The sequence below is a fragment of the Lynx canadensis genome, chromosome X (assembly GCF_007474595.2).
Source record: "Lynx canadensis isolate LIC74 chromosome X, mLynCan4.pri.v2, whole genome shotgun sequence".
Lineage (NCBI taxonomy): Eukaryota > Metazoa > Chordata > Mammalia > Carnivora > Felidae > Lynx > Lynx canadensis.
Window position 1 is genome coordinate 69,183,195 of NC_044321.2, and position 14,040 is coordinate 69,197,234.

Sequence of the window (14,040 nt, forward strand, 5' to 3'; positions counted from 1 at the left end):
TGGAAGCACATATAAGGAAATGATAATGAAATATAAGTAAGAATCAGATATAAGATGTTACTGTGTGAGATAAATAAGAGTCAAATGTGTAGACCAGGAATATGATGATTACAAGTATAGACCTGGAACTAGACTGTTAGATTTAAATTTTAGTTCTACCACATACTACCTATATGAACTTCAGTAAGTCATATAACATCTCACTGTTTCAGTTGCCACATCTGTAAAAATGGGAATGGCATTTGAACCTTACTAAAGTTTAAAATTGATTCAGTAGGTTAAGGGAGATAGGTAGTTTCAGAGAGGCTATGAAACCCAGATCATGTGTCCAAAACAAGGAAAGATGCATTTGGGGGTGCCTGGTTGGCTCAGTCAGTTAAGTGGTTAAGCATCCAATCTCTAGGTTTCTGCTCAGGTCATCTCACTGTTATGGAATTCATGCCCCAACTTGGGCTTCCTGCTGACAGGGCAGGGCGGAGCCTGGTTGGGATTTTCCCTCTCTTCCTCCCTCCCTCCCCCTACAGCATGCAATTTCTCTCTCAAAATAAACCTTAAAAACAAGGAAAGACAGACAGAAAGAAAGAAAGAGAAAGAAAGAAAGAAAGAAAGAAAGAAAGAAAGAAAGAAAGAAAAAAAGAAAGAAAGAAAGAAAGATGCATTTTGATTTAGGGATGTAATTTTTCATCTTTTTCATCTTCTTAACCATTTACTCTGTCAAACAGTGAGGTTCCAGGAAAATCATGTAGCTAGAAGGATACATACACGCATATATACATAAAAATATTTCATTCATTTCTTTTTAAAAAGGTTTATGAATTTAATTCTCTTTTTCCTGTAAACTTATACTTTGAGCATTTATGGCTTCATTTTTATTTCATTTTAATCTACCCATTATAGCTGATCATGTAAATTGACAACACTTTGATCACACATTTGTACCACCATAAATTTTCTTGAACGTGATGATCTTAATGGTATTTCTATATTTAAATGAGTAGCCTGAATATACAGATTTGCAGTGTCCTGTAGAACACTCTGCAATGGTGGAAATGTTCTATATTTGTGTTATCCAATATAGCAGCCACTAGCTACATATGGCTGTAGAACAGTTAAAATGTGGCTAGTGTGACTGAGGAATGGAGTATTTAATTTTATTTGATTTTAATTAATTTAAATATAAATGAAAATAGTCACACGTTACCCTATTAGAAGTGCAGCTTTAGAAGAAACATTAGGTAATAATCAGACAGCAAACAAGCTTTAATGTTCAGTGTCACTACATTTTAGAAGAATAAAACAAAACCACAAACTAAAAACACTCCATCTAAAATATCAAAGACACTAAGAACATGGGAACTTCCAAATTACTCTTTCTAAAGGATACTTATGCCAGTAAACATTATAAATACATCCCTGCTATTCTAGTATTTTGATCATATACCATGAGTTTTAGAAAATTGTTTTAATGCTTTTCCTCATTAGTCTCTCTTAGCTAGTAGAGCCCTAATAAGCCTTTCAAGCATATGTCTTTACCCAATCTTTCCAGTATTAAAAAGTTCTTATTTTATACCCTATTCATTATCTATTATTTTATTTTGTCTGTGGCGCTAAGGGGTTTTTTGGCTATATTTTTCTAAATCAATGATAAAATCGGAAAGAATTATTGAGTGCTCTATGCCAGGTAGTGTGCTGGACACCGTGACATGATATCTTATTCAAATTCACTAAAACCCTGAGGAAAGGTATTATTGTCCCCACTTTACCCATAAGGACACTGAGGTCCTGAGAGGTCAAGTAATTTATTCTAGGTTCTAGGACTTAATACTTACTGTGTGTTAGGCACTATGCTGTGCGTTTTCCATCATATGTTATCGAATTTGACCCTAACAACTATCCTATGAGTTAAGTATTATTGTCCCATTTTACAGATTAAGCAACTGATCCCCATAGATAGCATGTCCCTGAACCAGGAATTAAACCTAAAACATTTAAAACATAAGTCTACATTCTTAGCCACTACACTAGACTGTTTCATAGTTTTGTTCTGCTAAAGTCTACCTTATCACTGCCCATTTATTATTTGCCTCTCTATAAGCCATTCCAAATAGATTCATATTTATGGGCATTTTCTCCACACAGTGTTTTTTTGTGACTCATATTTTCAATCTGAAAAATATGAACCTCTTCAGCCAACATCTATTGGCTTTCATTTTCTTACTGATAATCTTATCAAAGAGTTCAAGACTTTGGTGCCGTAGATACAGGAGAGATGGCAAGACTTCTGGGAATGACAATTAGGTAAGAGATTACATTCATAGAATAGGACTTTGTTTTCTAAATATTTGGAAGCTTTTTGAAATGAATGGAACTCTCATGCTATCTAATTTGAACTTTAAAACTTTTAAAAACTAATAAATAATGTTCCAAGAAGGAGTCTTAAAATGACTGGAGAATCCCTGAACATAATAATAGTGACTTAGGAACAGTTTAGGACTAACAGTTTCAAAAGAGGCAATGTCTTTAAAAACCACCTGACATTTATGCTGGCAGAATTTGCCAAGGCAAACTGCCATTTGAATAAATTTCTTGAATAGTAAAAAAGATGCTTTTGTTAAAACCTTTCAACGTTAGTAACATGGTTAAATGCCTGCCTTAGGTTATTGTTGAATGTTGTTCTGAACTTTGTACAGGAAGAAACATATAAATTCTAATGATATTTTTTAGATGAAGCAAATACTTCCTTGATTTAGAATAAAATCTGTAATTCTGTTCTCATGTAAAGAAAGCAATAGAATGTATTAGAATGTACTAGTAATAGGACTTCTTCCCCTCATCCCTTTCCTCCAAAGGGAATTCCTCATATAAGAGACTTTCTCTTCTTTTCCTGAAGGAACCTAGGAGAAAAAATAAAGTGTACAGTCTCTTTGTACATGCTTTTTGTCTTTAAAAACTAGAAGTATATATATGCTCCATTGGAAATCAAAAAAAGATGCTATTGCCATAGCTGTTATTGTAAAAAAAAAAAGTTAGCTCAAAAATACTTGTTTACAAAAAGTTTTTACTTTTATTTATTTTTTTAAAGCGTGCTCCAAATTTAGGAGGCATTCTGTTTTTTTTTTTTTAATTTTAATGTTTATTATTGAGAGACAGAGAGACACAGAGTGTGAGCATGGGAGGGGTAGAGAGAGGGGGAGACACAGAATCCGAAGTAGGCTCCAGGCTCTGAGCTGTCAGGGGGAGCCCAATGTGTGGCTCAAACCCATGAACCGTGAGATTATGACCTGAGCCAAAGTAGGTCGCCTAACCAATTGAGCCACCCAGGAGCCCCCAAAAGTTTTTACTTTTAAATGGGGTTTAACAAACAAAAAGCAGAATCAGACCTATAAATAGAAAGAACTGATGGTTGCCAAAAGGAAGGGGTGTGAGGGTATGGGCAAAACAGGTGAAGGGGAGTGGGAGATACAGGCTTCCAGTATGGAATGAATAAATCACAGGAATAAACAGCACAGGGGCACTTGGGTGGCTCAGACAGTTAAGTGTCCAAGTGTCCAACTCTTGATTTAGGCTCAGGTCATGATCTAACAGTTCCTGGATTCAAGCCCCCCTGGAGCCTGCTTGGGATTTCTCTCTCTCCCTCTCTCTCTGCCCCTCCCCCCACTCACATTTTTTTGATAATAATAATAAATAATAATAATAAACAGCATAGGAACTATAGTTAATGATATTGTAATTATACTGTAGAGGAACAGATGGCAGCTATACTTGTGGAGAGCATAGCATAATGTATAGAGAAGTTGAATCACTATGCAGTACACCTGAAACTAATGTAACATTGTGTCTCAGCTATAGTAAAAAAAAAATTAATAAAAATAAGTGGGATTTAAGAGCATGGCAACTCTCCTGGTTATTTTACCATGAATTGCCGAACAAAGAAATTTGGATCATAGCAGTTAAAGGACCAGTTCACCTCCTTTCCCCTTGCCATGCCCCCTCCCCCACCTTTCCAAATACACACACAAGGAAAGCTTGTGAGTGTCATGGCCTGAAAACAGGCCCAGCAATTTATCAAACCTCCCTTAAATAAGAGACAACTGCCATGGGAATTTTTACCCAGCAATTAGTTGCACTCACAATTTCTATGGCTTTATTTAATTGTAAGCAAAACAAGGCTGACCAAAGCTGAAAACATGGGCCTCTTTATCCTATGACCTCATTCCATTTTAAGGCAACCTACTTCCCTGAACAATCATTCACGTTATTGACCACACCCTTGAACAACAATGTATCAAAGCAACACACCCCTCCACACAGACGAGGAAATTTTTCTGATAGTGTATAAAAATCCTGGCACAGTGAGGGAGCTATCCACAGTCTTTGTAACCAAAGAAAAGGGGAAAATATCACCTAAACAAAGATAAGCCCAAGCTGACTAATTATTGATAGCAGAAGTTATCAATAACACACATAAACATAGATTCTCCCCGGGAAGCTCTCTAGAGTTAAATTTGGTTTCAAGTTTTAAATTCAGAAGAATGGTAACCCATGCAGCACACATATTAAGAGGTCCCTTCTTTCACCAAAACTTATTTTATTCAATAAAATATTGATGGCCAAAGCACAAAATTATATTTAAAAATGAAATGTAGACATATGGAACACTTACAGACCACTTCCTATACATCTATCCTCAACATGGATTTTCTCTAGGAGAAGCAAATGGTATTTATCCAAATAATTACTATGTTTTCTATATAATAGGCATTTAATAAATATTCAATTCAATTAATGACTGGTATTAAAAAATATTTTATTTTGGGGACACCTGGGTGGCTCAGTCGGTTAGGCATCTCACTTTGGCTCAGGTCACGATCTCATGGTTCAAGAGTTCAAGCCTTGTATTGGGCTCTGTGCTGACAGCTCAGAGCCTTGAGCCTGCTTCAGATTCTGTGCCTCCCTCTCTCTGCCTCTCCCCTGCACATACTCTGTCTCTGTCTCTGTCTCTGTGTCTCTCTCTCAAAAATAAATAAAACATTTAAAAAATGTAAAAACACTTTTTTTTATTTTGATTCAATTCTCTCTCATGCAAAAGAGCTCCTTTGCATACATGGAAAATATCTTAAACTTCATGAAAAGCTAATTAGTAGATGGGAAACATATATGTTCAGTAATTTTACATCAATGGTATTCATTAAGACAGTTTTTCATTTTGTGTTGATAATGGTAAGCTAATATTTAAGCTTTTTAAAAGGTTGAGTTGTAAAATGTTTTATTTTGTTTTGTGTAGTTTCTAGAACTCCATTTATTTACAAGATTGTGTTCAGTTTTAAAATGCATCTGTGCCTTTGATTACCCCTGTGTTTGATTTTACCTGTCCATATATATAAATCTGGTCATTTTAATTCTAGCATTAATTTATGTAATTTCATCAGCAACTGCTTTCTACATTCAATTTTCTCTGTTCTATCAATCAGATAAAACAATAACTGAGAGAATAATGAAATATATCTATTAATTATAGACGAGAAACAGGGCAACATTATATCTGGAGAAATTTTAAATATTTATATTTACAAACCCCATCTGAGTGCACAAGAAAGCAATAGAGGAAAACAATATACTAAAAAGAAACAGAAAATACTAAAGTGCTGCAAAAAGCATTTGGTTAAATCTAAAATGTCTACTACATAAGCTAAAATTAAGATTCAGGAAACAAAGAAGAGTGACATTAATTTCAGTTTCTCAAAGGGAACATATTTTACTACTGACAAGTATATTTTATTTATTTGTTTATTTATTTATTTATTTATTTATTTATAAAATGTGTATTTATTTATTTTGAGAGAGAATGAGCAGGGTAGGGACAGAGAGAGAGGAAGAGAGAGAATCCCAAGCAGGCTCTGAGCTGTCAGTGCAGAGCCCAATGGAACACTCGGTTCCGGGAACCATGAGATCATGATCTGAGCCCAAATCAAGAGTCTGACGCTTGCCACCCAAGTGCCCCTATTTATTTTATTTATTTTACAGTAAGCTCCATGCTCATCATGGAGTTTGAGCTCACAACCTTGAGATCAAGAGTCACCTGGTCTACTGATTGAGACAGTCATGTACCCCAATTATATATTTTTAAATCTTATGAATTATCTGAATGTCATCCAAAACACCAAAATGCTAAAGGCAATTAAAGTAAAAGTTTAACTGAATTTATGGTAAGCAACAATTGATTATAATACACAGGCCTAGCTTCCAGGATGACAAACTCTAGCCTCAGAATAGTTGCTACATACCAACTCAAAATGGCTCTAAAGTATGGCATATTAAAGAGAGACTTTATTAAAACATGAAACAAACAAAAAAAGATTTTGAGTAATATGTGCTGTTTGATTTTTCTTGACATGGTACATAATAAAGCTTCTGCCACATCTTACCCATTACATTACCAGGAAGGTAATTTCATATAAAATCTAGGTTCTACTTCACACAATGACATCCTGTTAAGAAACAGGGAGAAAGAAAAATAAAATAGAAGAGTTTCTTCATCACATTGTGACAGCTACCTAAATAATTCTTGCCAAATTATCTTTTAGTGGATTTGTGAACGCCCTTTGATACCTAACTAGGTTTGAAATTTTATAGTCAAATTTTCTTCTTGTTTCACTAAGGGAATGAAACTTCTTAGTTTTGTCCTTTACTAAATATATAGAATTTCACCTACCTCATCCTCACACAACCTTTTTTTTTCTTTTCAATTAAAAAAAACTTCAGACTTCACAACATTCTCCATTCCAATCTCTTATCCAAGTTTTTGTGGCAATACTTGATTTCCCTAGGGTTCTTTATAAATTTGTCTATGGGAAACTGTGCTTCAGGATGGCAATAGTCTTATAAGGATTGCTTTAGCAATTGCCAGGTAGAAAGAAGAAAAGTCTTGTAAAAAAGCTTGACCAGCTTGGTCCTGGGATTTTTAAAAAGGACAGTTGAACTAAGGAGTATACAATAAAGTGATCCTAAAATTTGTTCTGTAGTCAATATTTACAATTTGTTAAATTTCCACTCTTAAATTTTTATCTATATTTCCTTTACTAGCAAGTTGACAAGAAAAAGGGTTAATGTTTTTAAATAACTATGACAGGGTGATTTTAGCATTTCTATGATAATAGTAACCTGTTTTTGCATTGTTTTGGGGCTACTAAGGAACATAGATGATACCCACTTTGTTGTTCATTAACATCCTAATACTAAATATTAGAATGTACATTTGCATTATTATTATCAGTTATGCAAAGTAGTATTTTTTTTATCTTTATATTTTCTTCCTTTGACTTCAATACAGGTGGAAGTTTTTTTCAACTAGAAAATTACCTACAGTAAATTCTGGATTTTTTCTTCATAATTTTCCCCCCAAATTAAGCTAGGAACAAAATGTCAGTAAAATTGTGGTCTTTGTAGTTGTTGGGTTATCTAGGTCTTTAAAAATTCTTTAAAAAGTTTTATTATATACTTTAGAAATTTTGCTTTATATCCTACTTTACATTGTGTTTTTTGGGAAAATAACCCATATTATTCCAGATTTATACAATAATCCAACATCAGATAATATCATCCCAATGGTTGCTTTTTGAACTTTTTACTGTATAAATTTTATCTTGAAAACATAATTTTAGTTTAGACAGATGTTTCCAGAAAGCTTAAATTCATACAAATTTAATGTAAAGGGATTCAAAGAATGAAAACAGAGCTGTTAATTTTACATAGTCTTGCAATGTTCTTTTACATTCATTGGCAAGATTATTAGCACAGATACTAATGCTAAATAGCCCCTTTAAAAGCAAATTTATTTTATTTTAAAGGATGCCTTAAAGTTCTGCCTTTTTAAACTTTTATATAACAATTACTTACATCTTGCTTTCCTCAGTCCTATATCCACTCTTTCAATCCTCTGTCTGCCAATATTCATAAATTATTCACTTTGGCTATACAAGAACCAGTGTGTTGTTTTCAGAAGATGAAACACATACAGCAATTTGAAATGATATTTGTGCCTATCACTTATCCTGGAGCAGCACACTGTTTGCTGAACACAAATAATTGCTCATCACTCCATATAAGCCATTGCCCCTGTACTACCATATTTGATATTAAACAAAATCTATTTGTTTCTGAAATCAAGTGAATCAGTGGGAACTTACTCTATAAAAATCATTGTATTCAAGTTGAGGATTGTTTTGCGGTAAAGGCAAATAAATACTTCGGGTCAGATATTCCAATCAAATCCAACAAAAAATGAGTCATCGTATGCTCTAGTTAGATTATAAAACTCACTGAAGCTGTTAAAACAACCACAAGCACTAGGAAGTGAAAAAACAGCAAGAGATGGAATTTAGGTGACTGTACATTGCATATATAGCTGCAATCCACCAAGGGATAACATCCTGTAGAACAGAGGCAGAGAAGCTGAAAGAAAAGAAATGAGGTTGAAGACATCCCCTATGAATCTGGCTTAACTATCATTGTGGTACCTGAGAATGGTTGCTCCAAACCAAATTTTGGTAGGAGGAGGCAGTTTTGAGAGGGGAGAGCACTTCCTGTGAGTTGATGGGGTCCAAGGCCTGAACCACCTTGTTCATGGGCCCACTGTAGGTTCTCACTCTCTCATACACTACATTTTTTTCTGGAAGGTGCTGGGTTTGGCTTGACTGATGGTGGCAGTGGTAATGCTGGGTTTGGCACTGCGGCACCTCTGGGGGCTGCTGAGTCCCACAGCTACTGCTGCTGTTCTCATTCCAACAGCTTGAGCTCATGATGTTCTCAGTGGTCAGCAAAGTACTTCTCAGACACTCTCCCTACAGAAAAAACAGAGAGAGAGAGAGCGCTCATGAATAAGGGTAGGAAGGAAGGCAAGCATGCACATGTAGAAGCCATTTATCAACCCCCTCTGCTTATAATGGTGCCCAGGAGAGGTTAGAGTTACCTGAGCAGCAGCAGGAGCAGGTCTGGCAGCTTCAGAGGAGGCAGCAGGTATTTGAGTGCAAATGAAAAGTTGAGTCACCCTGTGAGATTGCTCCAGGAAATGGTACTGACACACCCCTCAGGGGTGGATTCACCTGGCAGGTTTACCTACCAGGAGAGGCCCTGCTTTGCCACAGAGATTCAAGGCTGCATTTGAGTAGGTAAGAGAGTTTGAAAAGAACAGAAATGTGGGATTTTTAGGGCTGAAGCCAGAGCTTCCAAGTCCACAGGCTTGGAAATTCATTTAACTGTAAATAGGCAGACAAAGACATGCTCATGCCTAAATTTACCAGAGAAAAAAAGTCACAAACATCACATGAAAGTGACTTACTCATGGTTCTTAAGCTTAGCAAAAAAAATTACAAGCATGGGTGTTATCATTCCAGAGTCCCAGACCAAAATATAACGTATTTGCCTAAGGACACCCTAATTTTTACATATAAATTTGCATTCTTTGCAAACCCCAGCTGGTAATTACAGTTAAGGGAGATTGCTTTGGGGTCTACTTCTAGCAACTCTAATTTATGGGCCTGTGCATCTTGAACCAGGCCTAGTATGACTTTCTAATGTACATTGAACTGGATTTGTCTAAATGATTGAATTATTGTCTATAAATGGGAGATTGGTCAAGAAAGCTGTTACCCTTCCACAAATACTTTGTATTTCAGCATTTGTTTTTATTGTTTTGCATTTTTACAAAAGAATATACCCTGATTTTATATGTGCCCTAGGAAACACTGACTTTGATTTCTTTTTTAATATCTAGCTGTTAAGGGAGCTGCAAGTCCTGAGAGGTGCCTTACTTTATGTAATGAGATTTAAACATGCTCAGCACTTATTACTATTTTAAATTAGAGATCATAATGCATGCCTACTTCCCTGCCAAATTTTGCCTTTCAGGATACTTTAGCATCCCTGAACTCTAGAATACTCACCAAGTGTGTCTTCAGAAAACGGGTGTCTTCCTAGTGTGTATATCCACCATAGAATCTAGCATATCATCACCATCCTAGAGAAGAGGAGAATATTATTGAGCTGGCTAGCCAGGCTTTTATTTGCTAAGTGAACAAAAAATAATGATTTACTGGTCACTTACTATGACCAGGTACTGTGTGAGGAATTTTACATAGATTATCTGTCATCCTCACAACTTTATGAGGGTGTATAGGTGAGGAACTGAGGCACAGACATAGGCACAAATTTCCCAAAGTTAAACAACTAGTAAATGGTGGGTCTGGGATTTTAATATAAGGCAACTCATTTTAGAGGCTAAACTCTTATTTACTGTATTATTCTGCTAGATAAATTTTAAAATTGTGTTCTGCATCTGGTCATCTAACAAATCTTCTAGGTGGAAAATCAAAAAACAGTTTTTAACTGATCCTTTGTAAGTGACTTTAAAAGGAATCTTTGGATTTTTTGTGGGAGAGAGGTGTGCAAAATGCTGAAAATCAACCTTGAAAACTCCTTAAAATAATTTATTGTATATTTACATTGTGTGCTGTGTACTTCAAATCTAATCCTTCTTCATTTTAACGCTATTCCTCAAGAATCAATGAAAATTTATTTATGTATTTATTTTTAAATTTTTAATGTTTATTTATATTTGAGAGAGAGAGAGAGAGCGCGCCAGGAAAGGGCAGAGAGAGACAGAGACAGAATCTGAAGCAGGCTTCAGGCTCTGAGCTGTCGGCACAGAGCCTGACACAGGGTTTGAACTCACAAAACGTGAGATCACTACCTGAGCAGAAGTTGGACGCTTTACCGCTGGAGGTACCCGAGCGCCCCAAGAATCAATGAAATTTTACCTAGAAACATGTGATCTGACAAACAGCTTGGCAAAATATCAGATTGGTAACTTGCGAATATCATTAGCAGTATCATTTTGGATAAGCTTTGTGTGTGAACAGGGAATGGGTAAGTGAGGTCATCCAGTCAGCTCTGATTGTTTAACTCTGGATTTAAAATACAAACACATATACATAGTACTGTTAATATCTTCAGCCAAGAGGTGGCCTAGTAAATAAAGAGAAGGAAATAATAAAAATTCCTTCATCCATAAAATGGTGACCATACCTGCCCTCTTTTTGAGGCAGCCACCTTTATGCATTTGGGCAAAAATTAATGTGTTGGTTCCCTGAGCCTCATCCATTATTCTTCCCCATGGGCATGAAGGAGAGAAAGAGCTTGAAGCTCAAAGATAGTATATAAGAAATTGGATTAGGCATTATCTGGCAGACAAACCACATCTGACTACGAAATAGATATTGACTACTTTGGTTCACCTCAGAGAGGTTTATCAGTATTCTAACCAAAGTTTCTGCTCCTTTTCTGAGAATTTATTTGGGTCTTCAATGATCTGAATCTCCAATTGTCTTATTTCAACTTTATGCAGATGATATTAATACTCACCTATTTTTATTAATAAATTCATATAAATATATTTGACTGTTTAATAATGGTATTTGTCTTGTTTTCTAGTTGAAAATCCAAGGGATTGACACTGAATTCTGCAAGCTTCATGATTCTGCTACCCTTCTAATATTGGTGGATAGAATAGTAAGAGTTGATTCCTTATTCTCAGCTACAGACTTGTTCATAGAATCTTTAATTATATTTCTGGCAGTTATTTTGTTCTACTCAGTAATACAGACATTTTATGTTTAGTACTGAAAAAGACTCATTTATATGATAGATTTGATTTCCTTTACAACTGATATCACTTTAGAAACTAATTTAGTTCTAACAGATTAAAAAATCTTTATTGTTCCTGTTATAAAAATAATTCATTCTTTAAAAATTCAAGTAATTAAATAGGTGAATAAAGTAGAAAATGAAACTTCCCATATTGATAGTGAGAGTAAGGGATGGGTTAAGAATCAGGAATGTTTGCTGTATACATTATTGGTAGTTAAAAAGTAAGTGATTTACATTTTGACTGAGATGTTTTGAAGATCATCTGAAAAAGTCTTGATTTTACCTACCTCATAAAATTGTTTTTACAATCAAATGAGAAAGTGTCTGCCAATTATAATGCATCATCCATGGATAAGTTTTTAAATATATTACTCAAAGATGATGTGTGTGATTTTTGTAAAATATTAGGGTTTGAAAAGCAAATATGAATGTCATAGGAAGCTATAGGCCTGATTTTTGAAAAGCTTAGCTACCTAAAACCATTGAAGTAAAATACATCAGTAATTAATTTACCAAAATGGATATATAAAACTATCTTAGAATATGAAACAATATAAGTAATTATAAATTTAGCACCAAATGAATTTCATCAGCATCAGCAGTAGAGTTTATATAATCCTGTACTCCACCTCTTGTTTTATGGGAATGAAGCTCAGGTCTATCTCAAGCCTTGGCCCACTGTTGAACCTCATGGTGTAATGGCAAAGGATAGAGAATTAAAGTGAAATTACTCAAGCCTTTTTACTTCTGCCTTCTTTGTGATCAAGTAGAAGTGTGTTCATATGGAAAGGGTCCGTAAGCATTGGTCAGAGGGAGCTGAAGCCCAAGGTAGTGAGATGATTGTATGAAAGCACCTATGTTTTACTAAATGGATCTAGGTCACTTGATCTAGCAGAACTCCATTCCAGCCTTTTGACAGAACTTAAAGTTGAGCTTGCTTAACTGCTGTTGGAAAACTTTAGACTAGGAAATGTTTCAGGATATCAGATATGAAAAAAACATTGTCTTGATTTAAAAATATGAATGGTGAAGTTTACAAACTAAACAGTTTAGTCTGACAACAATTCAGCCAACGTGTGGCTGATGATACACATACTTAAAATAGAGATAAGTGATCTCTGAAAGACCTTTGGTTACCCCCTATCCTGGTTTCTGAATCTTAGTCCTTAAGTAAGTGTTAACTGTGGCATAAATTTGCTCAGAACTAATTTCGATGTTCCAAGAGCCACACTAGAGAAAAACAGACCTCAATTCTATACAGAGTAAATAACTCCTCAGTATGATTTTAATGCAGTTGAAAAGGGAGAAAGCTTCTATTATTCTTGCAATCCCCCAGGGATATCTGAACTTTGCTATAAAAAAGATTACTTTAAAACAGCTTTTTTCAAAGTGTGTCTTAAATTACACCAGTCTATAGAGTGTTACACCTAGGAAAGAGAAGTGTTTTGTATCCAAATGAGTTTAAGAAATAGCTGGTTAACTATACTTTGAGAAATAGCTTTATTGACAACATTATAGCTTTTCATAAGCTAATATACACTATGAGCTTCTAAATGGGTGATGTGATGTGTACAGTTTTTCAAGTTTTGCTGGTGATGGAATATATTTTCTGTGGAATAGCTTCAGTGAATTGTATTCTTCAGATTTTTTTCTTCCTTATGCTTTCTTCCTCCATACGCTTTAAACTAACTCATAAAGCAAGTGGGAATTCATACCTAATTTATAATTCTATCAATATCATTAAAACATACCAAAGACCATTTGATCAAGCCACATCACTGTACCAGTGATACTTGAAGTGAGGTCCCTGAACCAGAAGCATCAGCTTCACCTGGAAGCATTTTAGAAATGCAAATTATTAGGCCCCACCCCACATCTACTGAGTCAGAAACTAGAGGGGTGGTGCCCAACAGTCTGTTTCACAAGCTTTCCTGGTGATTCTGATGCACACTACAATTTTGTAAATCCTGAATTATACCAGTGTGTTTAGGGCAGGCTTGGATAAAAGAGGAAGATGGCAGTGCCAGAGAGATGAAACTTGTAGTGTATTGGCTAAGAACTAGTAAGTAGCTCAGGTGATTAAAAGTCCTTAAGAAAGCAGAGCTACCATCCTTGGTAAGAGTTAAACTTTTCTATATATAGAGAGAAGTTAGAATGGGAATAAACTATGGTGTAGTACATTAATTAGAGCTATCTAAGGTATATGATATTAAACAAAATATTTTTATTTTAACAAAAAGGGAATATTGGAGTATACCAAAGGACTATATAATGTAGTGTTGATGAGTGTAGCTTTGCAATCAGACAGACATAGATTTAAATTTTAGTTCTACTGTA

At 35.0% G+C, this 14,040-nt stretch overlaps 1 protein-coding gene across 1 annotated transcript in view; it reads right to left on the bottom strand.

Annotated features, from left to right (window-relative positions):
• The window catches only part of POF1B (POF1B actin binding protein), a 119,319-nt gene extending 110,485 nt beyond the window's left edge, over positions 1 to 8,834 (bottom strand). The window contains exon 1 of the mRNA XM_032592065.1: positions 8,517 to 8,834. Coding sequence (XP_032447956.1) covers positions 8,517 to 8,798 — 282 coding nt within the window. The 5' untranslated portion in view covers positions 8,799 to 8,834. The remainder of the gene's footprint in view (positions 1 to 8,516) is intronic.
• Between the last annotated feature and the right edge of the window lie 5,206 nt (positions 8,835 to 14,040).